We start from the raw sequence: 26,904 nt of genomic DNA on the forward strand, positions 1-26,904 counted from the left end.
AGGTGGCTGTGTGCTTGATCTTGCTTCTCTAATCGCTGATTGTATTTTCTCTGGAAGCAAGGGAAGGAAGGAGCAAGAAATTTCCCTTCTATGTTTGTAGTCTCACTCTGATTTCAGCCAAGTGTTAATTGACTTTCTGATCAAAATGTCACTTGTTTGAAGCAGCAAATAGTGCTAGAAGAACGAAAGTTTTTCAAAGAATTACCGTTTTTTGTTAGTGATTGTTTTTAGTGAGAAAAGTCTCGAGAAAAATGTCAGTATAAAATCCATTTACTTTTAAGCCATTGTAATAATTTTTTCAACCTTAAAAATTCTCCATACTTCCAACATACCTAAAGCTACCAAGTTAGAAAGTGGTTCTTACATCTTAAAATAGTTTTAATAGCAGCAGAACAGTAAAATGTATGTGAAAAAGCTTCTCTATGAGAACCATTTGGCAGGAATGCCACAATTTCCCTGGTACACCTGAGCTTTACTGGGGGCAAGATACCATCCCATCAGATAAAGTTACTTTGGTTCATAAATTATGCATCATCCTGTTTTATTCTAGTTTAATTGGAGCAATTTACTGGTCTCTGATCAATAAAAGCATAAAAAAGAATACGTGTATGCATGCACAAATCTAAAGCAAACTCTCAAAGGCAGTTGTCTGGCCAAGGCAATTTAATATAAAGGACCATTTATATAAAAACAGAGACTAACGATAAAATGGAACTCTTATTATTCCAGGTCAGTTTCCATGGCAGACATGGGAGTGAGAAATACAAGCTATGCTTAATTTGAACAAAGGAGGATAATTTATGCATCCAAGAAGACCTAACATAAATGTGTTACATTTTTACGGAGAGATAAATAACACCTGATCAAATCAATTCAGTATTTGGTCCCAGATCCTCCTCTGTATTCAGCAGAACACTGCGTAAATAAACTCAAGATTATGATTTTAGATTGATCTGTGTCATTTTACAATAGCATGAGGAATTTGCTGTAAGCAAATTTTGAAGCAGTGTTATTTTAGTTACTGAACTGTTGCTGTTCTGAACTTCTAAATGGTGTTTGCCATCATCAGACTCATCTGTCCCTGTGAATGTAACAGACACCCAATAATATAGGCTGTCTTCTTAATGCTTGGGAAAATGAATTCATGATTTGGAATGATAAGCATCATGGTCTGCACTTCACAGATGAGGTGATCAAGTATTTTTTTCACCTTTTCAACTTACCTGTTTGATCTGTGAAACTGCAGTCAGGAGAAGCAAAAAGCATGAAAACTTTGTGGTTGTAGGGAGGGAAAAGCCTTTCAGTGTTTCTGTACGCGTGGAAGTTTTAAAGATGTAAAATGATGTTTGGAGTTTGGCAGTTTGGGGAGCTTTTTCAGAATTAAACCATTGGAAATGTATCCATTACTCATGCTGATAAGAAGCTCTGAGTTGTTCATTCTGAGCAAGTCTTCTTCCTGTGCAGGAAGTGCTGATGTTTTGCTGGCAAACATAGCTAAAATTTGTGCAGGAAAAGATGTGCATTTGATCCATATCCAGGAACAAGTAGGTGTGCGATAGAAGACTCAACATTCACTGAAATTATATGGGGAAGCTTAAAGATTTTCACACAAAGGAAAAAAAAAAAAATCAACAAAACCCCATTTTGGATATCTATCACTGAAGCAACATCTGTATGTTGTGTTCTGCATTAGTGTAGTTGTTCCCGGTCAGGGTAAATGCATTAAGGTCAAAGCTGACTTGGACCAAGATGTATGTCAGTTGACATTTGACAATTCTGTTGAAATGAAGTTAGCTTTAAGGTATGAAGTAAAGCATGAGGTTGGATTGTCTGGCATGCCAATCTTCTTTCCCTCTTGCAAAGCTTACTAATTGCAAGAAGGCAAATCTACTGCTGTTGGAAACATTATTCACCATTGAAATGAAATATTATAACGGAAGGAAGGAATTGTGAAAGCTAGTATGGAATATTAAGACTTCTTGTACCCTGTGTCAAGAGGCATAGGAACAGGAAGGTAGTTCTTCCGTCATTCAGGATGTGATTAATAATGTCTCATTATTTCATTCAGGAACACCTAAAACAAAAGACTCCTGAAATGAAGTAGGTATCTGGCATGGCATTCAAAGTTTGGATTTTTGAATGAGTGTTTAGGCTGAGATCTGAAATCCCACTAAATTTAGGTGGGAATTGAGGTCTTAACACACTTGTTCTTTTTTTTTTTAGCATCTTGGTTTAAGTCTGTTTATTTTTCAGTTTACATAGTTCTCTGACTGTGAAGTCCCATAGAGATTCTGGTGTCCATGCAAGATGATGCATTAAAAATTATTTATTCACAAACATACCCAAGTACCATGCTACCATACTATACCACAGTCTGTATATTACTGGGTTACCTGATGTAAATATGGTGCATATTTATTATTATTCTTCATTGTTAAGGTACCTAGTCTTGGCTGAACAGGTTAAACCTCAAATTACTCCATTCTAGATTTATTGAAAAACTAATAGGTACATCATTGTGTTCCTTTTTTTGTAGTGGGGAAAGTGGTGCTGGAAAGACTGTAGCAGCTAAATATATCATGAGTTATATCTCCAAAATTTCAGGAGGTGGCCCTAAAGTACAGGTGAGTTGATATAGAGTAATACTGAAGCATAAGCATAGTCTATATTCAGAGGTTGTATGACAAGAGTATGTCTTGGCAAACACGGGGCACTCCGCTGAAGTTGTGGTTGAGCAGCTAGAAACACTTATAAGCCCTCAATAGCAGAGATAGCTGAAGTGGACAGTGGACAAGCCCTGCTTGCTTGCTGGGCTGCTTATGTGGTGAGAGCTGTATGAGAAAAATCCACAGACACAGAGTCAGCTCTGCTGAGAGACTTGTAGCTCTTTCGCTGAATTATCTCTACTAGCAATTTCATTTATTTATTTATTTATTTAAAGTTAAGGGGTAAAAGTACTGTAATTGTTGTTCTTAACCAGATTAAGAACGGGAATCAACCTCCTCTTAGTGGATGTGTGGGGTTTTTGTGCTGTGTTGTCCTTTCTCTTTCTGTTCTGCTTTCTCTTGAACACTGAGATGGCTTTTTGGGGTTCTATTATTTCCATAAAAGCTCTGATTTGTATGCATACATGAGAGAGCCAGCAGCAGGAGTATCATGCTGTTTCTTGAGGTTCGCTAGTAACAATAAGAGAATCCGAAAGTCTGCTGAAACAACAAGTAGTTGCTTTTGTTAATAGCTATACTATCAATGTCTGCTTTATCAAAATCTATTAGCTAAAGCTAATTGAGTGAATTAGCAGTAAAAATTCCCTTACTGATGTTACATTGGCTGGCAGGCAGTGGTAGGTAGGTAGCAGCAGCATTTGCCAGTCCCCACTCTTTTGAGTGCTTACTGGTAGTTTTTTGCTTTACTGCAGTCTCTGATGTTGAATATGTTCTTCCTACTTAGTTTTGTGCAATAGCGATACTGGGAACACTGCAGAGAATAATTCAGTAACCAAGAGAATGACCCAGAGAAAATATGCATTGTGTTATTTCTGGAATAAGTATAATCTTATTTTCTAAGTAAATATTTGATTTGTTTAAAAGATTCCGGCTTTTTGTACAAAATAAAAAAATATTCCTAGCGATTCCCAAGTAGCAGTTGATGAAGTTGGTAAGCTGCCTTGAGCATTTCTTTTGAGATAAAATTCAGTCTTCTCTTCACAACCCAGCAGGCATTGAGCTTGTTCAAACCTAATGTCTTGTCCATACTTCCATCTCCCAGGATCAGGTGAAGAGACAATAGTAACATACCTAGTTGCTGAGACAACTAGATAGCAGCATTATGGATCCCAAAACAGGCTGCTGAAGCACCTGCAGGCTCCTATATTTCATGCTGCTCTAACTTCATTGATTGTGGTTCCAGCCCCCACGAAAGATTTAAATGCTCATGTGTAAGAAGGAAATTGCTTAAAATCAAGATGGTGAAAAACCAGATCAATTTATTGGCTGTGTTGTTTGACAGAACAATGAACAGAAGGACCAGTTTCTGTAGGCAGTTTGTTCAGTTTTGTAGGTTTTTCTTTAAAAAGTAGGAACTAGAAGCTCCAAAAAAAAAAAGCTGGTTAGATTTGGTTCCTTATCCGATCAAGAGGGTTTCTTAGAGCTGCAGATTTCTGGCTTTTTAATATATAACTCAGATGTCATGGGTTTCTGGAAAATATTTAAGAGCTTTTAAAATGACTATTTCTGAATCTCTATGTCTATGCTTTTCCTGAAATTTTAGCATGTTAAAGATATTATTCTGCAGTCCAACCCTTTACTGGAGGCTTTTGGGAATGCAAAAACTGTACGGAACAACAACTCCAGCAGATTTGTAAGTCCTTCTACTGTAGAGATTACTTTATTCTTCCAACTTCTGTTACAGAGACACTATTCAGGAGTATAATATAAATTGATTACAAATGAATTCAATAAAATATAAAGTGTGTTTTGAAGCATGGTGTTAAGAGGCATCTGTTTCATTCTGTATAGGTTGTGCCTTTTGTTCTCTTACAATATCTACTGGTCAATTCATTTATAGCATGTTAAATCTGTAAACAAATAATTTATCATCAGCAAAGTGGCCAGTTTTCCAGGTCAGCCAAATAGATGCAGTAATACATTAAAATATAAATACAAAAGAAGATAAGGGTTTTTTGTTTTGGTTTGTTTTTTTGTTTTGTTTTAAATAGATGAAACCACCCTTAGAGTTGTTTGATGGGAAAGGCCTTTACTAATTTGTACAGAAAGTAGGCAGGTATTTTCTTCAGTTTGTCTATTGTACAAATATAAAATAGTCAAAATCATTGTGAAATGACTGTTCCCTAGATAATGTACTATAGGTTCTGTTTTAAGTTATTCATAGGCTTTACAAACCTAAGATTTGTTCCTCTGCCAATATGAGTGTTAGTGCAATTAATATCCTCCCTGGAATAAGAAGATAATTGCTTTACCTTCCTTCCAAGCAGAACATTATACTTGCCATTGGTTGTAAATCTGTTCAGTTTACTTCCTGCATAGGTGGGCCTTATGGCTTCCTTTACACTAAGCAGGAGTCTCAGCAGCTAAAAGAAGCCACTGACTTCCTCTCTACATTTGCATTAACATGTGATGTATTATTCCGAGTCTAGCACTGTGTAAATGCATAAAGAAAGATAGGCGGTACTTCAAGAATCCAAGCTTAGGTTATACCTTGAGGCAGCTGGGTCACTGCCTCCATAAAGAGTAAATATCCTAGTAACCTTCCTTGTGGCAACATACAAGTGTGTGATTTCAGATTTGTATGTACTAATCATTCAACAGCTCTAACTATTTATTGCAGGGCAAATACTTTGAAATCCAGTTTAGCCCAGGTGGAGAGCCAGATGGAGGGAAAATCTCCAACTTCCTACTGGAAAAGTCTCGAGTTGTAATGAGGAATCCTGGAGAGAGGAGTTTTCACATTTTTTACCAGGTCAGGAATGTATAGGTCCTTTCCCAGGTATTTAAAATAACTAGGACAAGTTTTTCCTTTTGATTGAAAAGTCATGCTCAACACAGTGAGATTACTGAATGCACACAGCAGAAGGCAATCTGGACATGACCAGGAAACTTGGCAGCTTGTTAAGATACCATCTAACATAGACCTACTTAGCTGCCTTGCAGCTCCAGAAAAAAAATACTTCAATATTTCAAATTCTTTTTGAGGTTGGTTAGTTTGTTCATTCCTTCTTACTGCAGCCATGTCTGTGCACAGCTGTGTGGATTTTATGTAGGACTGAGGAACTTCTCTGGCATCATTGAGAGTATAGGAACCTTTTTTCAGCTACTCTGTTATTTAGCCTTGGCCCTGTTGGCCTAAATGTGCAAAGGAGTGTGACTTGAGCCGCACTTCAAATCAGCATAGCATCGGAGCAGTTCAAAGCTTGCTGAATGTATACCATAATGGGCAAACAGGATACTTGATCTCACAGTTGGAGTCACAAATAATGCTTTTTCAGGGTGTTCTTTCAACTCTGCCTACTTTTAGTAGGCATGGAAAACATGATGCTCCTGAGAATTTAGATAAGACATTGTAGATGCAAAAACCCATGTTGTCATAACTATATGAGTTAAGGAAGGCATTCAAGTCAGTCACGGGCTTTGCTTTTTACTAGATATGGAAGTTAGAACTAAACCATTTGTGGGAATGGGAATGAAAATCTGATCTTTTGGGTTAAACAATTAACAAAGGGCAGGAAGGATACATAGCTGGCACAGCACTGTCCCTCCCAGTAGTTTCAGGCTCAGACACATGTTTCCAACCTGTCCCATTTTTGCTGAAGATCCTTGTATGACACCTATGTTGGGGATTTCTATTCTGCAGCTAATTGAAGGGGCCTCCTCAGAACAAAAAAGCAGTCTTGGCATTACCGGTATGGACTACTATTATTATCTAAGTCTCTCTGGGTCCTACAAGGTTGATGATATTAATGACAAATCAGATTTCCAGGAAACACTGGTGAGTTATTTTTACTCTATGATTTGCCTAGTGCTTGATGTATGTCCATTTTACTGTTCATTTGTAGCAAAGACATTGATGTATTAATGGGGGAATGAGAAATTAATGTAGGTATAACTTAAGCTGTATTTTACCTTGTGAGACATGTTACTCTGGGGAGGTCCTATGTTTCAGCTTAACAAGCCTGCACAAAATGCATAGCTTATGTTCACTTTAGTCAGTTGAGAAGACATTCTAAATTACACATACTTTAGGCTCCAAACCCCAGTCTTGTTGTGGATTATTTTCTAGTAAATTGCTGAAATTCACAGCCTAAACCAGGCAGACAGTGCTGCTTTTTAGAGCCATTCAGTACAGCTTCACAATTTTTGGTCTCAGTAGATGAACTGTCTGTGTAGAAGGAATAAATTCATTGTCTCTTAAGTTCATTGTCTATTTTGCAATGAAAATACTTATTTTTAGTGTGACACATAAGAGCAGGTGTCTGTGTTTTTAGTAACTTTCAATTTTTTTCCGGAGTTTCTTTTGCTAATGCCTTCTAAATGGTTTAGATGCTTCTATATTTAATTAGAAAATTACAGAAATGCTGAAGTAGGACAGCTGGTACCTTTTGAAAGTTCAGTGCAGGCCGTAGTGAAATTCGGTTGCCTTAAGAATTTGAATTGCTTTGAAAAACCCAGATTTTTTAACATCAATATTTTAAAGGGACTTCTATGACAAAAGTCATTGAACAGATCCTTCAACTGATGCAGTAATTTTTTTCTTTGCAGCATGCAATGAGTGTGATTGGGATCTTTGCAGAAGAACAGGCATTGGTGCTGCAGATAGTGGCAGGAATACTGCATTTGGGAAACATCAGCTTCAAAGAAGTTGGCAACTATGCAGGAGTAGAGAGTGAGGAATGTAAGTACCTGTGGAAACTCTTACAGAAGTAGCAATGGGCTGAAGCCCAGATGGCATAAAGTGAGCTTCAATCTTGAGCTGCTTTTCCAAACACTGTGCATCATTTCTTACAGAGCAAGGCTACTAATGTAGACTGTATTCCAAAGCAATGGTAGTGAGGCCCCTGTTTTGTGTTGTACAATGCCACTGACTTAACAGGGGTGCAATTTTGAATTAAAGAAATCCTTTTTCAGCCTTTGAGTATGAAATAATAGAAACTGTGAGAAATGCTTTAAGCAAGATTGAATTCTGCTCCTTTCAATGCATTACCACACATTCGTAAAAATACTCGTTTTGGATGTGGTTTGCCTGACCTCATTTTCATGTGCAAGCAGCTATCAACTTGTGGAGTATCCCCAGTGTCAGGTGTACAGTCAGTGCTCAAGCATACACATATATGTGTACATGCATCCAGAAGAGGTGCCTTAAAAACAGAAATTCAAAATCGAATTGACATTCAGAGTTTGCATGCTACAGTTCTGTTTCCTTTCGCAAAGTTCTCAACCTGTACCTCCTTATTAGGTACATCTACTGTGTAACTATTTATTATTTCCTTATCCACAGTGCACGGTCTTTGCGTCCTTCACCTGTTGCTGATGTTTTATATTAGCTAGGCCCACATCAGTAACATGTTGAAAGATGATTGATCTTGATTTTTCAACATTTTTGTCATGATTTATACCTTGCATCTGATGTAGATTTTATGTTATCTTGATAGTTTAAGGACAAGAGTGGATAAGCACAACATATGTAGTAGCATATACGTATTGATCTGTTCTCTTATTTCAGAGTGGTCCTTATGTTTAGGAAAACTGCATTTGTTTAGTTTTAGATAAGTTAAATATGAATAAAGTATATTGTCTAGTCAACTTCCCTCTCAGCTGCATTAGTACTCTCCTGCTATTTCTTTTAAAACACAGGGAAATAAAAATCAGTCATTTTTGACCTTGATTTCTTAATTTGAGAGAATAGTAAGTGAACCCAAAGAACATTTTATGGCTTTTTATACATCCAAATAAATTACAGGAATTTTTATATGCCTTATGATTCCAAATGAGTTACTGTGCTTCCATATGGATCACAGTATTCAATCTTTTAATGAAATCAGGACATAGCTAGACACGATACATAACAGAGCTGCATCAAGAAGTACCAAACTGAAAAGACAGGAGTTGAGAATAAGTTGGTAATTGTGAATGGATTTTTGTGATGAGCCATGTACACCATATTTTCTTGCTTGCTGGGATATAAGTACAGAAGTAGTGTATGAATAATACATTGAAAAAAATAGCAGTTAGAAAGAATATAGAACTTAGTCATAAACATACTGCATTTTAAACAAGCCAGAGAAGAAAGAGCGATGTCTAATACAATTTCTGCATTATGAAGTTAAGAGTTGGGTTCATTTTGTTTTCCATTTTTCTTCCCAGTTTACTCTTTGTCCTAGCCAACTCAATAGTAAAGCATTTATAGGCTCGATAGCCATGGAAGATAAAACACAATGAAAGACCACTGATAAGTCATGCTTTGCGTAAGTCTGAAATAATAAAAGTTCTAAGAATTTGGTCAATAGGGTTCTTGTTATTGTGAAGCCAACTGCAGAAAAACATGCAGAGGCCATTCTTCAAGACTCCAAAACCCCTGGTCTCATACTCTGAGTCAGAATGAAATCTAGACAGACCGTTCTTGCCAGACATTTAGATAAATACTTCTTTAAAACTGCTAGTGATTGCTGTCTGTTACAATCCTTGATTGTAATTAATACTTGGGGAAAAAAAATGTCATTATTTATTCTAAATTTTCCATGTTGCAAATCGTGCCAAATACTACTTGTGCCCTCCTGACTGCAGAAGATGATTTAGACCATCCCTCCTTACACTTGCATTGTATTGAAAGATTTGCTTTACGCTTTCTGAAAACGACGATATGAACCTATCCTTTTGCAGCTTTTCTTCACAGATTATATTTAAAGCTATTCCACAGAACACTACTGATGGCTCTCTGAGGATCGTTTTTTCAATTCTATGCGTATCCTGCTTTATAGTAATTTCTAGATGGTAATTCTATGGTTGCTAACTAGGGAAAATAATCAGGCATCTTAAGAATGACAAGTTAGAACCAGTCATGGCCATCTATTCTTTCTTTGTAGTAAATCGTTAGTGCTGTGAAGAAAGAGTTTCTCAGGTGTACGTAGTGATTAATACAAATTCTTACAGTAGTATTGGCTAAATATTTATTCTGGTATCTTTACTGTATATGTGAGCATATTCTATAATTACCTACATTCTTTTTAGTTTTAAAGCATATGATATTTGACTTCTATGTACTCTGCAACCTGATTTCTCAGCGAGTTACCAGAGATGTTGCCAGTGACTCAACCTTCATTAGTTATGTGGTTCCTAGTACTCCAGAGTAAATTTAGTCTGCTTTGTGATTGTAATAAATCAGATTTCAGAGAGCTGGCGGTTATGTGAAGTTTTAAAAATAATTTTAGATTAATGTACTGATGGGTTTAGCAAAATCGCGGTGACGTTGCAGATGTGTGAAGTACAAGTAGCTGCTGCCTTAGTGATTATTTTACATCCTCCTCACACTAGTAAAGTAGATCTGAAAGCAATGGAATGTGGAGGAAACACTGTTAGAGGACTGTGTGATTTAGTGGAGGTGCAATACCAACTCTGAGATCTGCCCTTGGGAGTTAGTTCCATTTGCTTTTAAACTATTTCTCATTTTCCATTCCTTAAGATGTGTGACACCTGCAGCTAACATCTGCACCACGTGTTAAGAATGCAAAGAGTATTAGATTGTGGCTGCTTATTGCACAGATGTATTTTTATGCTTTATTTTTAAACAAGAAAAACCAGAATTTGCAATGTACCTCCAGAGTAAGGGATTAAAAAACCAAAACCAGATAAATGGCAAGGCAGTTGAAAACTCTTTGTAATATCTTAACTTAAAAGAAGAAAGTGAGAGAATATTCAGAAGCAGATACCATTTTCCTTATTGCAATTTAAGCGTTTCATGATTTTACAAAGAATTTTTAATTGTGTCAATTTTTATTAAATGTATGAGCTCTATGTTTCATTTCCATCTTCCCTGTGAGTAATTTGTTTGAACCACATAGTTCAAAACCATGACCTAAGCCAGCTTATACATTTGAAGGACTAGGTACAGAAATAACTAATTTACTTCAAGGTGGTTTATCTTAATTGAAATCCATGTAAGTAAAGAATTGAAAATGACCTTGGGGGGATTAAGGAAATTTTAAAGACATAAATCCCACCTCTTTTTAAGTTGCTTGCCCCATGAGGTTTATTACTGCTGATTGTTATTAGAGATATAGCTAATTTTTTTCCCTTCATTCTGTATTGTTTTAGTCCATGAGTCATAATCCAGTAACCCCGATCTTTCTTGCAGTTTTGGCTTTCCCTGCTTTTCTCCTGGGAATTAACCAGGAGCGCCTAAAGGAAAAATTGACCAGCAGACAGATGGACAGCAAGTGGGGAGGCAAATCCGAGTCCATTAATGTAACGCTAAATGTGGAACAAGCCTGTTACACCAGGGATGCACTGGCCAAGGCCCTTCATTCCCGTGTTTTTGATTACTTGGTGGATGTAAGTTGGATTTGCTTGAATCTACTGAAATATCAAAACCAAAGAGAAATACACTAGAAATGTTTCTTGCAGTACTTTTCCTGCCTATCATTTCTTTAACTCAGTCTGTTTCCTTGCCTGAACCTTAGCAGCAGCTCTGAGCAGGACAATGGGAGCCTGACCCACGGGTATCATATACAAGGCACAATATAACAAGTGCTACATGTTCTTTGAAGCAAATGAGCAGTGCTTTCAGCACTATATTTGCAGTCTCCTGCCACAACTGTCCCATATGACACTCTGACATCTTCTTTCTGTCAGCATTCATACTTCTCTGAGTCTTACTTTCTCCTAAGTAGTGGATTATTTTCAGATGAGCACTGAGGCTGCGAAGTAGGGGAATACAGAAATAGGTGAAAAGATTCATGGTGCCATCTGCAAAATGCATCAAGTATCACACTTAAAGCTGTTCTTTTTTTTTTGGTGGCTTCCTCTTTTTTTTTTTTTTTTTTTTTTTTTTAACCGAGCCAGTTGTGCCACAGAGAAAAGATTTTTACGAACAATAGATCCAAAGGCTCACTAACCTGGAAAAGAGGGTGGTGTACTCTTTATTTCCTAGCTGCTAATAACAATTAAAAAGTGAAAGTAAAATACCCTATTACGTATATTTATATTCCATTAAAATATGCTCTTTTAAAATAAACAATGTTTTTATATAAATATTAAAGGATATGAATATATCTTCTAAATGTATGAACTACACTTTGGTTTACATTTTGTTTCTGTTTTATTAGTCTATTAATAAAGCTATGGAGAAGGACCATGAAGAATATAATATCGGTGTCCTTGATATTTATGGCTTTGAAATATTCCAGGTAAGGCAGTGTAATACTCGGGGTTTGAGCTGATCTGACCTGGGAGAGTTTTTTATTTAGAGGCGAAAAAGAATCCAAACCACAAAAACCCCCAAACAAATCCTGTGGCCAGAACCCAACCCAGCTTCCTGGACACTGAGTTCTCACTGGTAATGTCTCACTTAATAAACACAAAGTATGGAAGAAACTTCAAAGAAACTAGGTCAGTGATCTTAAAAGATCTGAGATTACGTAAAATGTCTATAAAGTCAGCAACCCATCCATCATCGACAGTGTTTCTTTGAAGCTTATTGACAGCATAAGAACTAAGAATAACTACATATAAAGCATGAGACTAATTTTTGAATTGTTTCCTTTCCTGTAGAAAAATGGTTTTGAACAGTTTTGCATCAACTTCGTTAATGAAAAGCTACAGCAGATTTTTATTGAACTGACACTGAAGGCAGAACAGGTAACCAGACATTTATTATCTTTGAATTCCTAAATGAGCTATTTATTGGTTTTTTAGTTGGTGGAAAAAATGAGGTTTCATTGTCTGCTAACAATAACGTTTGCCTTGCTAAGCAAGACAGAGAAAAAAAATTACCTTTCTTGTTGGCTGACCCTAAACTGAATAGTTTTAGCTACAGGCATTTTTCTCCAGTACAGTAGCACAGAATTGAGTCCATCACAGTTTGCTTACTAATGCAGTCATATGACTCTGCCCAGACTTGCTGCATATTCTGACTCATGGACAGAAATGGAAAACTGCAGCTTGGTTCCATCCCTGTGCTTTCATTGGACATGACACACATTTAAATGGGAATGCTTTTCTTAATTTCCTCAACACCTGTTTATTTTTGTTAATATATATGGGTGAAATACATTACTGAGACATGCAGAAATACTTCTGAAAGCATTTGCAGTTCTCTGCTCACAGTCTTACTGCAAAATCTCACTTTGTATGAGTGTGAGCTTCTGCATGGGAGGGCAGACAGAATGCAGTTGAGACAGAAGCACTGTATACAGCATGAGCTCAGGCCTGGCACCAGCTTTAGCACAGCGTTTTCAAGAATGCCTTTGTATAAAAGTAACTGATCATTGCAGCTGAGTGCACAAACAACCTGCTAAGCATCTAGCTCAACTCATGTATGCAACTGAGTGGTGAATTGAACCTGATTTTAGTGTGATTCCCGTCTGCCCCCCACCCCCCTCCAGTCTCTTGATGGTTACAGTGATTGTGTACAGAAATAAAAGTAGAGCTCTTTCTCCAGTTCATGTGCATTTCTGAATGTATTGTTTTGGGGGTCTGATCCTTTGATATGCCCATCACAGTCTGAATTTTTAGAATAGATTAGGATATGGGTGCTTAGGTGCACTGTCAAGATAGTGTAAAAGTCACTTGCAAAGTACTTTGACAGTGAATGCACTGATGAAATAATCCTGCTCTTACCAGTAACTACTCAAGGGCTATGAATGACAATAGAATGTGTGGAGAGAAGGATTCTGACTGATATCTTTGGCAGTAGAGAATGGATTTAACTATCATAAGGGTCATTTTTCCCACCTCCCACCAGTTTCATATTTGATGAGTCTTTCTGAACAGGAGTAGTACGGAGTTTGTGTATAGGTAGTGCATTGTAAAACTAGTGCTACATCTGCAGTGCATCTGTCTTTTCACTCAACAGGAAGAATATGTGCAAGAAGGAATCAGATGGACACCAATAGATTACTTCAACAACAAAATAGTGTGCGACCTTATAGAGAACAAAGTGGTAAGTATTTAGAACAAACAGATGGAAAAAGCAGTAAGATTTTTCTCTAAAATATTTGGGCAACTGCTTTGCTGTCAAGAGCGTTCATAGGAAAAATGCAAGTACTGTCGTTCAGTTACTGAGTCATCCTAAACCTATATATAAATCTTACATAAGATGGCTTACAAGAGCACTGAGATATATGTCATCCAAGATGTATGTTATCCAAGATACTGACCAATAAGAGACCCATAAGATAGCATGATTGATGTGTGACTAAAAAAGTAATGATGGAAATTAAAGTTTTATTCACCTAAATTTATCATGAACTTCATGATGTATTCTAGTGTACATCAGATACAGCTTTGTGTCCCTGGGGGATGTATTTCTGTCTGGGGAAGCTACAATACCCACTTCCTCTGAGGTACTGTCACAAATTAAGCAAAAACAAGTGAAGAGGGAATATGCGGAAGTGTTGTAGATAGAAGAAATTTGTGTCTTTGCTCCACATAAAGTTTTCATGTTCTGATTTGAGGTGACAACAAATGTTGTTTTAGAACAGAAGTAGGTTGTTTTTCAGCTAGTTCTTTGTCCTCATGAAAGCCAGGTAATTTTAACAGTGGTTCAAAAAACTATAGTGACTTGTGCTTAAATGCCCATCAGATTTAGCCCATCTCCTATCTGTATTGGGATAGCTAGGAAGATATGATTTATATCACAGTTGTAGATAGCTCTTAAGTTTGTCACACTACACCATGTGAGTTTAAATACTTATCTCAGACACAGGCTGGTTTTTTTATGGAACAAGAAAGAAGGTTGCTTTGTGAGGGAATTTAAAACAAATGTTGGGCACTGGAAAGGGTGTGTGTCTTGTTTTAGTTTATTTTTAACAGCCATCATTGATTTCCCACTGTGACTACCATTTCATGAAGTGGCATCTCTCCTTAAACTGCACACTTGTGCATGCAGATTAATCTCTACTATGAACTCCACTGACAGGAGGAATTTTTCCTGCTGTGGCTTTGCTCTAGTGTTTTTTGTAGAAAAGGTATTTTTCTGTTTTCAGGGGAAAAAATTGCATTATAATTCTTTCCTCACTTCTTTTGCCATTTTTGTTATCTTCCAACGCATTAGAATCCCCCAGGGATTATGAGCATTTTAGATGATGTGTGTGCCACAATGCATGCAGTGGGAGAAGGAGCTGACCAAACACTGCTTCAAAAACTCCAGATGCAGATTGGGACTCATGAACATTTCAACAGCTGGAACCAGGGATTTATCATTCATCATTATGCTGGAAAGGTAATGTGGAAAATCATCCCTGAATTCTGCATAATGTATTTATAAAGAAAAAACAGTAACGAAGGGAAGGAGGAAGCCCTGTAGAGGGCTGTTTTGATTTTCAGTAGGTAAAGTATCTCAGGAGACAGTGTATTTCTTTCACAATATAGGGAGCTTAGAACAAATATGCCCTAACATCTGTTCATTCCTTAGAGTTGAATCTGGGCCTTGTTGCTATCAAACCTACCAAACTTAATATTAAATGTAATAAATAAATGCCCTTAGTATTTTATATAATTATAATCTTAGTTGTTGGTTATAGTAGCAGTAAATTTAAAGAATTCAAATAGAAAAATGACCCTTAGGGGATGATATACTAATTAAACTGGGAACCTAATGTACAGTTCTGTCTTCTTTGGGTATATTTCTCAGACTGTTCATGATTTCCTGTAGTTAGTAAAGGTAAACCCTTAATGCAAAAATTTCTGTTCAATAAAATCCAGTATTAAATTGACTTAAACTCTTTAACCCAGTATCAGATGCCATTTACTTGCTCCATAACAATCTTTCTTACTGAATTTAAACACATAGATGAAATTCCTTTTATGCTTGTTGTGAGTTAACTAACAGTATATGCAAGAAGGTAGTGATCATTGTAGTATTTTTAAGTTATACCAGACTAACCAGAAAGTTGGAACAGCTACTGATGAGGACAGAATTTAAATTTTCTTTAATTATTGGGTTCTCAACTTACCACAAACACTCAATTTCCACCTTGGCCCAGGTATCTTATGATATGGATGGATTCTGCGAGAGAAATCGGGATGTTCTTTTCATGGACTTGATTGAACTCATGCAGAGCAGTGATTTGTACGTAAGCAAAACTTGCTTAAAGCTAGGAATAATGTGTTAGTTCAGATGGGTGCAGAGGGCCTGAATTCTCTACTTTGCAACTTGTGAACTCATTTGTATAAAAGTGGAGATAAAACATCGCTGCAGTAGAACAGCATCACTTGCATTGTGTTGACCTTCGTTTTCTGCAAATGTGAGTAAGTAAGGTACTGCAGTGTCAGAATCAAATGATATAATGACAGCCATTTGTTTGAGCCTTGATCAGGGCCATCAGTGATTTGGCACTGTAACAGGGCAGGCACTGTAACATATAAAATAAATTGGTTTTTTTTTGTTGTTACTTGTTTTAATTAATTGAGGCTTACTTTTTGAGAAATATGTGTTTCTTTGAGTCTAGAAGTCTGGTATCGTGTCTTAGGGATCACTAAAACAGCAATATATCTCTGTGAGGAGTGAAGCTCATGGGAAATACTAATCTTTAAATAGGTTTGATACAACTCAAGTTTAATAGAAATAGCTATTTATATTCTGCTCAACTATCAACTTTTACAGCATATTTCTTAATATCCCTGGATTGCATTGTTTTTCCATGCCAACACTGTTTTATTAATTCTTTCTTAGGCCTTTTATAAAGGCTCTGTTTCCTGAAAATCTTCAAGTGGACAAGAAGGGCCGTCCTACCACTGCGGGCAGCAAAATCAAAGTATGTCTAGTTCTGCTGTGTTAGTATGTGCATAGATGGGGGTGTATTTGTGTATGGAGATTTAAAATAAAACCAGTAGTCTTTGCTGGTTTTTTTACTGTCCAGACATTTGTGGAGACATCAGGAGTATCTCAGTTGCATTGTTTTACCTGTTAAAATCCTGTTTTGCCCAGCACCACTGTTCATTACATGTTCTGTTCAGCTGCACTGTACAGCAGTGAATTTTTCAAATGAGCAATTGATGGCAGTGATAATACTACTTGCATGTGCATAATGAATGAGCCCCTTCACTCAGCCACTTCATGTCCTACAATTAACTATAGATAACTGGTCTCTTTATAGTGCAGAAATGCATCAGGACCTAATCCAGCGCTCACTGAAGTCAACAGAAGTCTTGCTACTGACCATAATGTGCCTTGAATAAGGCAGCAAGTGTTACAAGGCAAGCATCTTTTTTGAGACCGGTTGTAAAATATATGCTTAGATTACACACTTGCAGACTTTAGAAAATGATACTTTATCAGCCTCTTCCTGTATATTTCACCCTGACAGTCAAGTTCACCTGAGGCATGCCTTGTCACTCCATATTTTTATAAAATACTTTAAATATATTCACGTAGCTGGAGGTAATGGTACCTTCCAGTTAGTGGTGAATTTCTCACGAGGTGCATGTTATCTCAAGACACTTCAGTTGTTCTGGAGAAAGACCAAAGGCAACTGAATCATCAGCAGATGGCTGATAATTTTTAAAGTTCTTTCACAGGATTACCCTGTTCAGCTCAAATCCTGTTGTTTTTCTTCAATTTTACAGAAACAAGCAAATGACCTTGTTGGCACCTTGATGAAGTGTACACCCCATTACATCCGCTGCATCAAACCGAACGAAACAAAGAAGTCTCGAGACTGGGAGGAGAGCAGGTATGGATAAACAGAGTATACGATGAGGAACAGTGCTAATAGTCAAAAATAGCCTCTAAAATTCATAATTTGTAGTCACATAAAGACTACAGATTGTAGTGAAGTGACCAAATTGTGGTCACGTGGTCTAAATCAGCAGCTACTATGTGCAGTTCTGAGCTTTTCTCCTGTCAGTTTTGAATAATCATTGTTTGCATAACAGGAACACAATCAGTATATTAAAGACTCCAGTTTTCCATGTACAGTTTGAACACCAAATGCATTGTACATCCATTCTAACTTCTGCTTTATGCTTTGAGAACAGCTTTTGTTAGGTAGCTAAAGAGCCAGCAGGATGTCTGTATCTGCTTTTATGTATCAAACTTACCAAAAAGTCTCTATAGCAGACAACTTCTAGACTCTTAAGTTTCATTAGCCAAGTCTTTAAAGAGAAGTCATTAGAATATCATATCAGGCGGTTATATAAATGTTAAATAGATGTGTAAATTGTCATTTTGGTTTATCACATCTGTTTTAAGGCATCTTTATATGATGCTTTATAGCATTTTTCTATTCAAAAAAAGGTGATCAGTACAATCTCTATACTATGCAAGGTCGTAATATAGGTAATTTTATATTACTATATACTTTTTGTATTGGCAAAAGTGCTGATAAAGCATGTGGTTATTTTTATCACAGTGAAACAATTTGCAAAGTCTGATGAAAAGCATTCTTGACCAAATCAACACCACACCGGAATTTGCTTCCTGCCATTTGGCATGCAGGCTAGCACAATTACATGCAGATGCAGAGCACTTACAGAAGCCGCAACTGGGACTGCGCTTGAACGTGTCCTTTAGGTTTTGGCAGTAAATGTAGATGCTCTTTCTCTCCTCTTGCCTTTCCACCCCTGAAAATTCTACTATGCAGCACTTGGTTTTCCACTGACATTGGGGACCAGAGGAGGAAAGGAAGTTACCCTGGAAAAAAGTGTGTCTAAAATTTTTAACTGGAAGTTGGGGGGCTTTTAAAATCAATCATTTACATATTGGAAAAGAGGCCTATTATTGTGGAAGGTGTTGCTAGGAAACCAATGAAACAAGCAAACAATAACCTAGTCCAGAGAAAAGGCTAGCTTTCAGGAGATCTGTTTTGGAGCAAAACTGGGCAAGATTTCTACTTGTATTCCCATAATGAGGGTGATATTAGTTATCAGTAGCTGCTGCATTTGCCAAGTGAAATACAAAGGATTATATTCTGTCAAACTCGGGCACAAATGGAAGTTGTTCTTATAATGGTAACCCTTCACCCCTGTTTCAAAATCCTAACGTTCTCTCCCATTTCAAGCTATGATTTCCTCTATAGTATACTGGGACCTCACCTAGGATACATTTGTTATTAGTGACATATCTGGGGAAAAGAATTTAGATGCATATGGCAACACAAGCTTAATTTTGTTGTGTTGTGATTGTACTGTGAGGAAGTTCTGTGCTCAGGGGAACACAGAATGATGTTTTGCTGAATATTGGTTTAGGGTTTTTTTATTTTGTTCTGTGATCACATAATGCTGTATTGAACAGTGTGACAGGAGTAGTGTATCTAATCTCATTCGTAATATGTTTACTAAACTGTGAAAATATTACTTGAAAAGGGAAAAAAACCCTACACAAAGGCTGTCTTCCTTCATGCTTGCAGCAGCCATGTCACTTTGTACCACTGAAACGTAGACTTTGTGTAATATCTAAACTTTGCATAAGACCTTAATTATTCCAAAAATTGGGGTGTTCTTGAAATGTGTTTTTGTTCAGGTCCTGGCACAGCCATTTGGACTTGTATTCAAAACTGCTGCATTAGCTGAATTCCCAGACCCTGACCTGCTTGAGGTTGATGCCTGGAGGGAGATTTTCACTGTGTCTTTTCTCAGAAAGAAAAGGGAAAAAAACCCCCGAAAAGTATCTCAAATACTCTGTTGCTGGACACTAATACTGGCAGGACAGTAAGAAAGTGGGAGTAATACTGTTTCTGCAGTGCATTATTCCAGATGTGAACAGGAGCGAAGGCTATAAACAGGAAAATGTATTTTTGTCCACCAACTTTCTACTGTACCAGAGTTCTTGGAGCAGGTACAAAATACTTTATTCCTTGAACACAGCAAGATTAAAACATGGAGTATTCTTTATTATAAGCTAAAAGAGCAGTATCACTTATGATTTAGTAAAATTCCTCTCAAAGCGTTCTTTAAAAAGTATTAACTGAACGGCTTCTGTCATTTGTAGGATGGGATTTCAAAAGTTTTTTCCTTTATACTATGAATCATGTGAAAAGAATGTCTCAACCAAAAAAATGTATCAATGGGCAATGCACTTTATACTGAAATTTAATATCTCAAAATAGCATGGGAATAGCATTGAATCAACAGTTTGTCAGGTGTCCCTGCCCATTCCAAGCAGGGTGGAACTAGATGATCTTTAAGGTTCCTTTCAACCCAAAACCTTTTCTATGATTCTATAGTTTGAAAAATCTTTGTAAAATCAGAGAGAAAGCAAGCAGAAAAATTGAACAGCTCCTTACAGGCTCACTTGTTTGATTATGTATAAAGAAGTGCTCTTTAACATACTGTCTGTTAAACTTGCAGGACTAAAATCTTAACAACTCTTGCATTTCTGACTGAAAGCTAAAGCTTCTGTAAGTTGCATTATAAAAGAACAGCAACAGAAGCCCCTGAACACCATATTTCTGTGTAAAAAAACGGGCACTGCCTCTTCCAGCCTGACTTAGATGAGGAAATTAAAGAAATGCAAACAGCAAGTCATACATTAAGGAAGCTAACTGAAATTCTTCAAGTTTCCAAGCATTAAATTGCTAGTTGTAACTAGCAGATTATGTAAGAAGCAACATAAAATAATGTACTGCAGCTCTAGAAAGAGGAATAGGTACCAAAAGGCAGCTTTTTTGCTGTTTTTTTTGAGATTCATGGCAGCATACTTTTTCCCCATTTAGAACCAAAATGAATCTGTCTTACATAAGGGAACTCTAATGGCCTTGGGATAACAATGTTTCAGTTCACATGTGCTGCTTTCTGTCCGTAACTGTTAACATTTTCTATGGGACAGGTACCAGCTCTGTTTTTGTTCATAATTTCAGTACGCCATGATCAAGCTTAGCAGACATGCTTTGGCCAGTCCTGTGCCTCCTCAGATCCTTCCTTTGCAGCATGCTAAAATTAGGGGGAATGCTAGCTTTTCCTGGCCTCGCTGTCTTCTTTCCCATTCTTCGTGTCATGAAAGTTTGGCATCTATGTTGCTGGTTTTGGGCTTCCTAAACAAAGATACAAGGTCTTGTTTAGAAAGGAGACACTGTTTATTCTGTGCGGGGTGCTTGGTGGAAGTCCCCACAAATCAAGCACACGGATGATTATAACTTTAAGCTATTTATGCGTATTGACAAACAAACAAATCAGTGTCCGTTGGTTGGGAGTTACATAATTTGTTCATTACTTAGTATTCCACCATGTACTGGTTAAAGGTGCCTCTGGCCTCTCATGCTAATCAGGCACCATTCTCAGTCTCTCTTCTCTCGAGTCACTGGTTATGCTGCTCCCTGCCAAGATTACCTTTTACCTAACCACTGCCGATTTTCTTCTGGGTAGTGATCCAAGGGTTGGGGCCTGATGTTCCTTGTTACTACTTCTGACTCATTGCCCAGAGAAGCAGGATGGATGCTCTTTGTTTAGGGAAGTCTTTGTATGTTATCACAGTCATCAAGATTAGTGTCGTTATCAGTTCTGAACTACTGAGTGGATTACCATTCTTTCTCAAAGTGCCACAAGTATCATCTGGGGCTTTCTCCAGCCATCAGATTTGATCCTTTCTCCAGAACTACCAAAAAAGAGCTACTTTTGATGTCTGAGCTATGTAAAACATGGGTGAAGCCTACAATAAAAGAATATAAAACAAATTATCATGCCCTTTGATACCAGCTATGTAATTGTATAGGTAATAGTTACTTGGCCTTTTATGGGTAATAATATTAGTTAATAAATTTATACATAACTTAGGAGATGGGAAGTTAAGCTAGTCAAAAATACTAAGGTGAACTTGCTACATTTATTTTGGTAATATAGTCTACCTGCCTTGAATATTTTTCTTACCATGCACTGTGCGTGGTAATGTGCAAAACCAGATTCAATACCTGTGCATGCATTTTAGAAGTCAGTAAGTGTTTAAACATGCTACAGACTTTTAAGAGTACCTCAGTCCACAAATATGGTGAAAGGAAACGCATTGTAAATCTTGCACTGTTCTTGTCCACAGGGTAAAACATCAAGTGGAATACTTAGGTCTGAAAGAAAATATTCGCGTAAGAAGAGCTGGCTATGCCTACAGGCGTGTTTTCAAGAAGTTTTTGCAGAGGTAAGGTGATACTCATTTAGAAGTATTACAGTGTAGTTATTTATATCATGAGGAAGACAGTTTAAATCCCTTCATGATCTTCAAGCTCAGACATATCAACATGAATGTGCTTCAGGTTGCATTGTTTCACACATACTGTTGCTGAGACAGAATAACTTGCGCTACATGTAGCCTCCACAGTTGAACACTGTGTATGACGGCTGTGCAGGTCTAGAAATCCACCCAAGAGGTCTGTACAAAGGAAAGCTATATGGTACTTTTGAATGGTAAATAGATTTATGTACTTGACTTCATAGACAGAGGTCCACAGGCAGCTAAAACCATTCTTTCTCTAATTCATCCATCTCTTTCAAATTATCTTGTTAAATTTAACATTTTTATGAATAAAACTCTTCCTGCAACCTTTCCATTCACAGTTCCCTAGCATCTAGAACAAGCTCTATTCTGACACCCTAAGTCAGTGTGAGTAAAAGTGGGCTGAGGCATGGGATGGACAGGAAATGCATGCTTGTACACTTGTTTTCATTGGGCGTTCCTTGGCAGCTCCATAGAAGTGGAAGTTTCTGGGCTGAATAGACTTTTATGTACAAAATTTACATTTGCATGCAGAAGGCCGCAGTCACTGAAAAGGCCTATGTGTTTCAAAGCATAACCAATCTAAAAGCTGAACTCCATACTCCCATATTTAGACAATAAGACCTAACTGCTCCCTGTGAATTTACCGTAGATAACTTTTTGGGGCAGTCATGATTTAAATTTTTCAGAAGCATTTTAAGAACACATTTAATAGTGGTGCTGAAAGAGCAAATTGCACAAGCCTGAAAAAACCTAGGCACGGATAATGACATGACCAGTTTAACGGGAAGCATGCACATGTACATTAGAGTAAAAATGCTATTTCTGAGCAGCAGTGAACAAGGATAGAATTGTCACAATGCAAAATTGTGAAATGCTTAACTGGTGCATGCTACAGAACGTTTTTTTTTTTTTTTTTCTTCTGCCCTATAGTCTTGTTGCACCAGTAAATGTAGGAAGTTAGAGTTTACAAAAAATGAGACTTTCAAATCTATTCTCATGTGTTCAATAGCTTTCCTATATTAAAAGGTCTTAAATCATGTTTTTCCCTGTGCCTGCCTTCATGGGCCAGAAGACGAGGGAATGAATTTGTAACATGTTGAAAGGTAGTGTCAGATTCTGTTGTGTGGAAGGTAGCAGTTTCAAATGCCTTTAACAACATTAGCTTCTTTAAATACAGACTTGCTTGGAACCACCTATACAACTAAGCTATTGGCAGTACATGGTGAACCTGCAAAAAAAGCTGTTAAGTAAGCTGGGAGTTACTTTAACTTACAACTCCTTACGGGGCTGCATCTATTTATCCCATAATACTTGATAAATTACATAAATGTGTAAGTGCACACATTGTCTGTAAACATAGATCTGTAATATACTTTTATATTTGAGATGGTATAAGAACTACTTTGTTACACCACGATGCATAGTACCTGAGCATTTCTTAACTAAAACCAGATTTGAACACAATAACATCAGTAGACCCTTTTGAATCCTACTGAATTATTCATAAGTTAGCTTTCTCTTTGCATATAGCTGTTATTCAGAGATGTTTGGGTTTTGTGATATGTTTGTTTTCAATTGTTTGGTATTTTTTGTTGCATGGTATTTATTTAAGCTGCATGACACTTTATGCTTTCTGACTAGATAACATTTTAGATATGACAAGAATGAGTAATGAACATTCTCTTAATGAATTTTCTAACAATTCCTTTTGTGATTTTTTGAGTATATTATATTAGGAGCTGCCTACACATTCCTAAGAAACAAGAACTTGGAAATACAATAAACTGAACTCCATACTTTAGAACTTTTTTCATTAGTTGAATAGTTTTACTAATAACTGTGATTTAATTTATATAACTCAAGTATGCATAAGACATTAAAAAAATATGTCAAAGAACATAAAAGATATGGGGGAGAAATTTGTTACAACACATTTAGCTGTTCTCCAGTCTCATTGTCAAAGGAATCTAAATAGCTGCTGCTAGAGAAGTTAATTATCTATAGACAACTGAAGCAGCTAAAGCCCATCAGTGCTCCTTGGCAGGCAGTGGAACAAGGCAGCTTTGCAATTCCAGCCTGGCAGTTCCAAAAACCCAGGTTCAAACTGAAAAAGTGGAGAGTTCAAAAGGGGCTGCAACCTGGCAGCCATGTCAGTTTCAAGGCTGAAAGAAAATGCCATGAGACAGAAGACTGACAAAGACATTATCATAGCACTTCCCTGCCTCCTCCTCATACCCTTTGGGTGGTCAATTCCCAGTGTTCCCTCTAGGTAGCACCAACATCACTTTATCTTTCCTCTTGCATCAGAGACCAAGCCAAAGGCTTTCAGGGATAAAGCCAGGAGTGTCTCCTTGCTAAATACAGACCAGCTGTTGAACAAGTGAGTAGGAGCATGAGCTGGAAACTTGCTTAGAAACAAAAAAGGACTTTGTAAAAATAAGACAGAGAAGGCTTGAGTGGGAAATCTGCCACATGCTTGTGAATGAATCCAGAATAGCAGTGATGTAGGTACTTAAATCTGAATCATAATAAGTCATTGCTAATATATACCCTTGCCATGGACTTAAGGAGGTCACAGCAGAACTTTCTGTAATCAACTGTTGCAGTCACCAAATAGTAACTTGGCATCTGGAAATGGGAGACTTCTGGGCACTGTTGTCTTCTCATTGCACTTGTTTGCTCTTGCTGAACAAGTAGCATCTTAATACTGTGCATCTTCCCACACTCCAGGCTTCTGTAAATCCTGGCAAAATTGTCAACCCTATGCCCAGGGCAATACTGACAAAGTCAGTGGTATTCTGCAGCTGTTTGATACCAGGTTTTAATCTTTTCTCCTTGGTGGTTAAGGTACGCCATTCTGACCAAGGCAACTTGGCCTTCCTGGAAAGGAGATGAGAAACAAGGAGTTCTCCACCTGCTTCAGTCAGTCAATATGGATCCTGACCAATACCAGCTTGGGAAATCCAAAGTCTTCATCAAAGCTCCAGAGTCTGTAAGTGTGGCAGAACCTGAATCTTTAAAATATTGAACTCTTGCTGAAATAAAAGGCCTGCACACTCCAAAGCTGACATATCTGCTAAGGTGGGAGAAGCTTAATTATGTAAGTAGAGCTGAGCCAGTCTGTCACAGGTGCCCCAAGGTTGTGCAGGGATTCTAGGCACTTCCATAACTGGTACAGTTCATAAGGACCCTGTGTGGTTTTTAAATGAATGCGAAGAGATTTAAATGCATCAAGAGGAGATGGGATATGAAGATGCTTTGGTGTCAGGTTGCATATGGTAACTTTCTGTCAGAATCTGTCATATGAAAGAATATCACAGCATGGAAGAATACCCATGAGCGTTAGCTCAAGAAAATAGGTCCTCTTCTCAGTACAAGAAGTCCTGATGAAAATAGAATAGCCGCCAGTTAAGTAAGGATGTGTTATGCATCATTGCACCAGTGCTCCAGGATGACAGCAATTTGGAATCCCATTCAAAGAACTTTAGAGGCATCATAAGGCTGTTTTTATCATGTGACTGCTAACTTGCACAGAATCTGCTCAAGAAAAGTTTTCTTACATGACTGTTCGGAGAAGTTGTCAAGGAGAAACTGTGCTCTACTCGCCATCATGTATTCCTAATTTATCAGAAGCACTCAGGCTTAGTTTATATAGCATACCTTGCATTTGAGCATTAGGTGGTTTCTTGGTGCCTTTATCTGAAGTTACATATCAAAATAAAACCAGAACACTTCTACTGCCATAATCACATGGTAATATATCTGTTAAAGGGAAAACAATAAAGCTTCTCCAAGGTGTAACAGAAATTGTGTCATTTTTACCATGAATAGGGTAAGATAGTATCATCTTTGTTCAGGAATAATGGGACTTTACCTAGGAAGGTAAAACAGAAGGCTGTCTGAGAGACAGGTTTACATGGTAAAGCATGTAGTGTTCAAGAAGTATGTTATTAGAATACCTAAGTGCATGCTGGCAGAGCAGGAAATTCTAGTATAGGATTAATCCTACTTAGTCATTGCAAGCAACACCTTAGTTAGCCCATTATGAGGAATTACGAGCTTCATCTGCTTTTCTCTGTAGCACAGGCCATGATTAATTTCCTAAGATTATTGTGGCATTCTCTCTAGCAATGTCACCATGATAGCCTCGGACATTAGTGGATGTCTGTGTATCTCTTCTTGTGGCATTACAGTTGTGACTTCTAGTCCTTTACTGATGACCTCAAGTTTATGATAGGGTGGTAACAGGTACACGTTGTGGTGAAGTATCTGTTTGAATTAATACAGACAACTTAGATGCTTGTAATTATAAGGAACCAGTATTAGTAATTTAAGCAACATCTTCCATTCTGGTTTTCAATATTTTACACTGTAGCAAACCAGATTTTCTTATTTTCACTGTGAAATTGTTTTGGATCCATGCCGTTCATTGTGCTTAATTACAAACCAAATACAATCTCAGTTTAGGAGGTAAGCAATTAGGAAGAGAAACTAAAAAAAAAAAAAATCAGTGTGATGGCTGTTTTCTCAACGTTTTGCTACTTTGTTATTGGTTTGGTTTTTTCAAAGACAGAAATTAACTTATTTGCTGGTGTCTTGTCTTCTGTTGAATAGCCAGGTGGCAAGTGGTCACCTAGGATTGATGGATCTCTGTTCCTCTTCACTTTGAAATAACCAAAACATTCATCTTCTGTTCCTCAGTATGATATGCTACTAGGTTGTTTCCAAGAGAAAGAAATTGTTTTCTAGGGGATGCACATTCCCATTCTAATGCATTTTTGTAATACTAAGTCCTGGTTGCATGTGTATGCCATTTAATGGTGTATCTGTGAGTTCTACTGAAGGACTGTCCGGCAGGTTGAGACAACATGAGCTTGACTGGAAATAATAAAACTTTTTTGAATTGCATTATTGTTTTAATGTAAAAGTTTTAATTTACTGTGTGTTTTCTTTAAAAATTATTTTTTGAAAAGCCATGAAATCCATTTTTAAACAAGTCCAAAAAATAGTCTGGGCCTTTTTCATTTCAAGTTG

At 37.2% G+C, this 26,904-nt stretch overlaps 2 protein-coding genes across 2 annotated transcripts in view; one reads left to right on the forward strand and one right to left on the reverse strand.

The window, feature by feature from the left end:
- The window catches only part of MYO1E (myosin IE), a gene marked incomplete at its 5' end in the record, with an annotated part of 82,750 nt that overhangs the window by 39,054 nt on the left and 16,792 nt on the right, over positions 1-26,904 (forward strand). Inside the window, 15 exons of the mRNA XM_080626434.1 lie at positions 2,537-2,624; positions 4,270-4,359; positions 5,347-5,478; positions 6,370-6,504; positions 7,275-7,407; positions 10,864-11,060; positions 11,834-11,914; positions 12,279-12,365; positions 13,582-13,668; positions 14,782-14,949; positions 15,713-15,798; positions 16,402-16,483; positions 17,295-17,401; positions 21,694-21,792; positions 24,718-24,862. Coding sequence (XP_080482560.1) covers positions 2,537-2,624; positions 4,270-4,359; positions 5,347-5,478; positions 6,370-6,504; positions 7,275-7,407; positions 10,864-11,060; positions 11,834-11,914; positions 12,279-12,365; positions 13,582-13,668; positions 14,782-14,949; positions 15,713-15,798; positions 16,402-16,483; positions 17,295-17,401; positions 21,694-21,792; positions 24,718-24,862 — 1,717 coding nt within the window. The remainder of the gene's footprint in view (positions 1-2,536; positions 2,625-4,269; positions 4,360-5,346; positions 5,479-6,369; positions 6,505-7,274; positions 7,408-10,863; positions 11,061-11,833; positions 11,915-12,278; positions 12,366-13,581; positions 13,669-14,781; positions 14,950-15,712; positions 15,799-16,401; positions 16,484-17,294; positions 17,402-21,693; positions 21,793-24,717; positions 24,863-26,904) is intronic.
- The window catches only part of CCNB2 (cyclin B2), a 34,732-nt gene continuing 23,534 nt past the window's right edge, over positions 15,707-26,904 (reverse strand). The window contains exons 11-12 of the transcript XR_013957735.1: positions 21,632-21,721; positions 15,707-15,735 (exon numbers count right to left, since the gene is read on the reverse strand). The gene's annotated coding sequence lies outside the window, so the exon portion shown is untranslated. The remainder of the gene's footprint in view (positions 15,736-21,631; positions 21,722-26,904) is intronic.

This window comes from Psittacula echo (assembly GCF_963264785.1).
Source record: "Psittacula echo genome assembly, chromosome: 10".
Lineage (NCBI taxonomy): Eukaryota > Metazoa > Chordata > Aves > Psittaciformes > Psittacidae > Psittacula > Psittacula echo.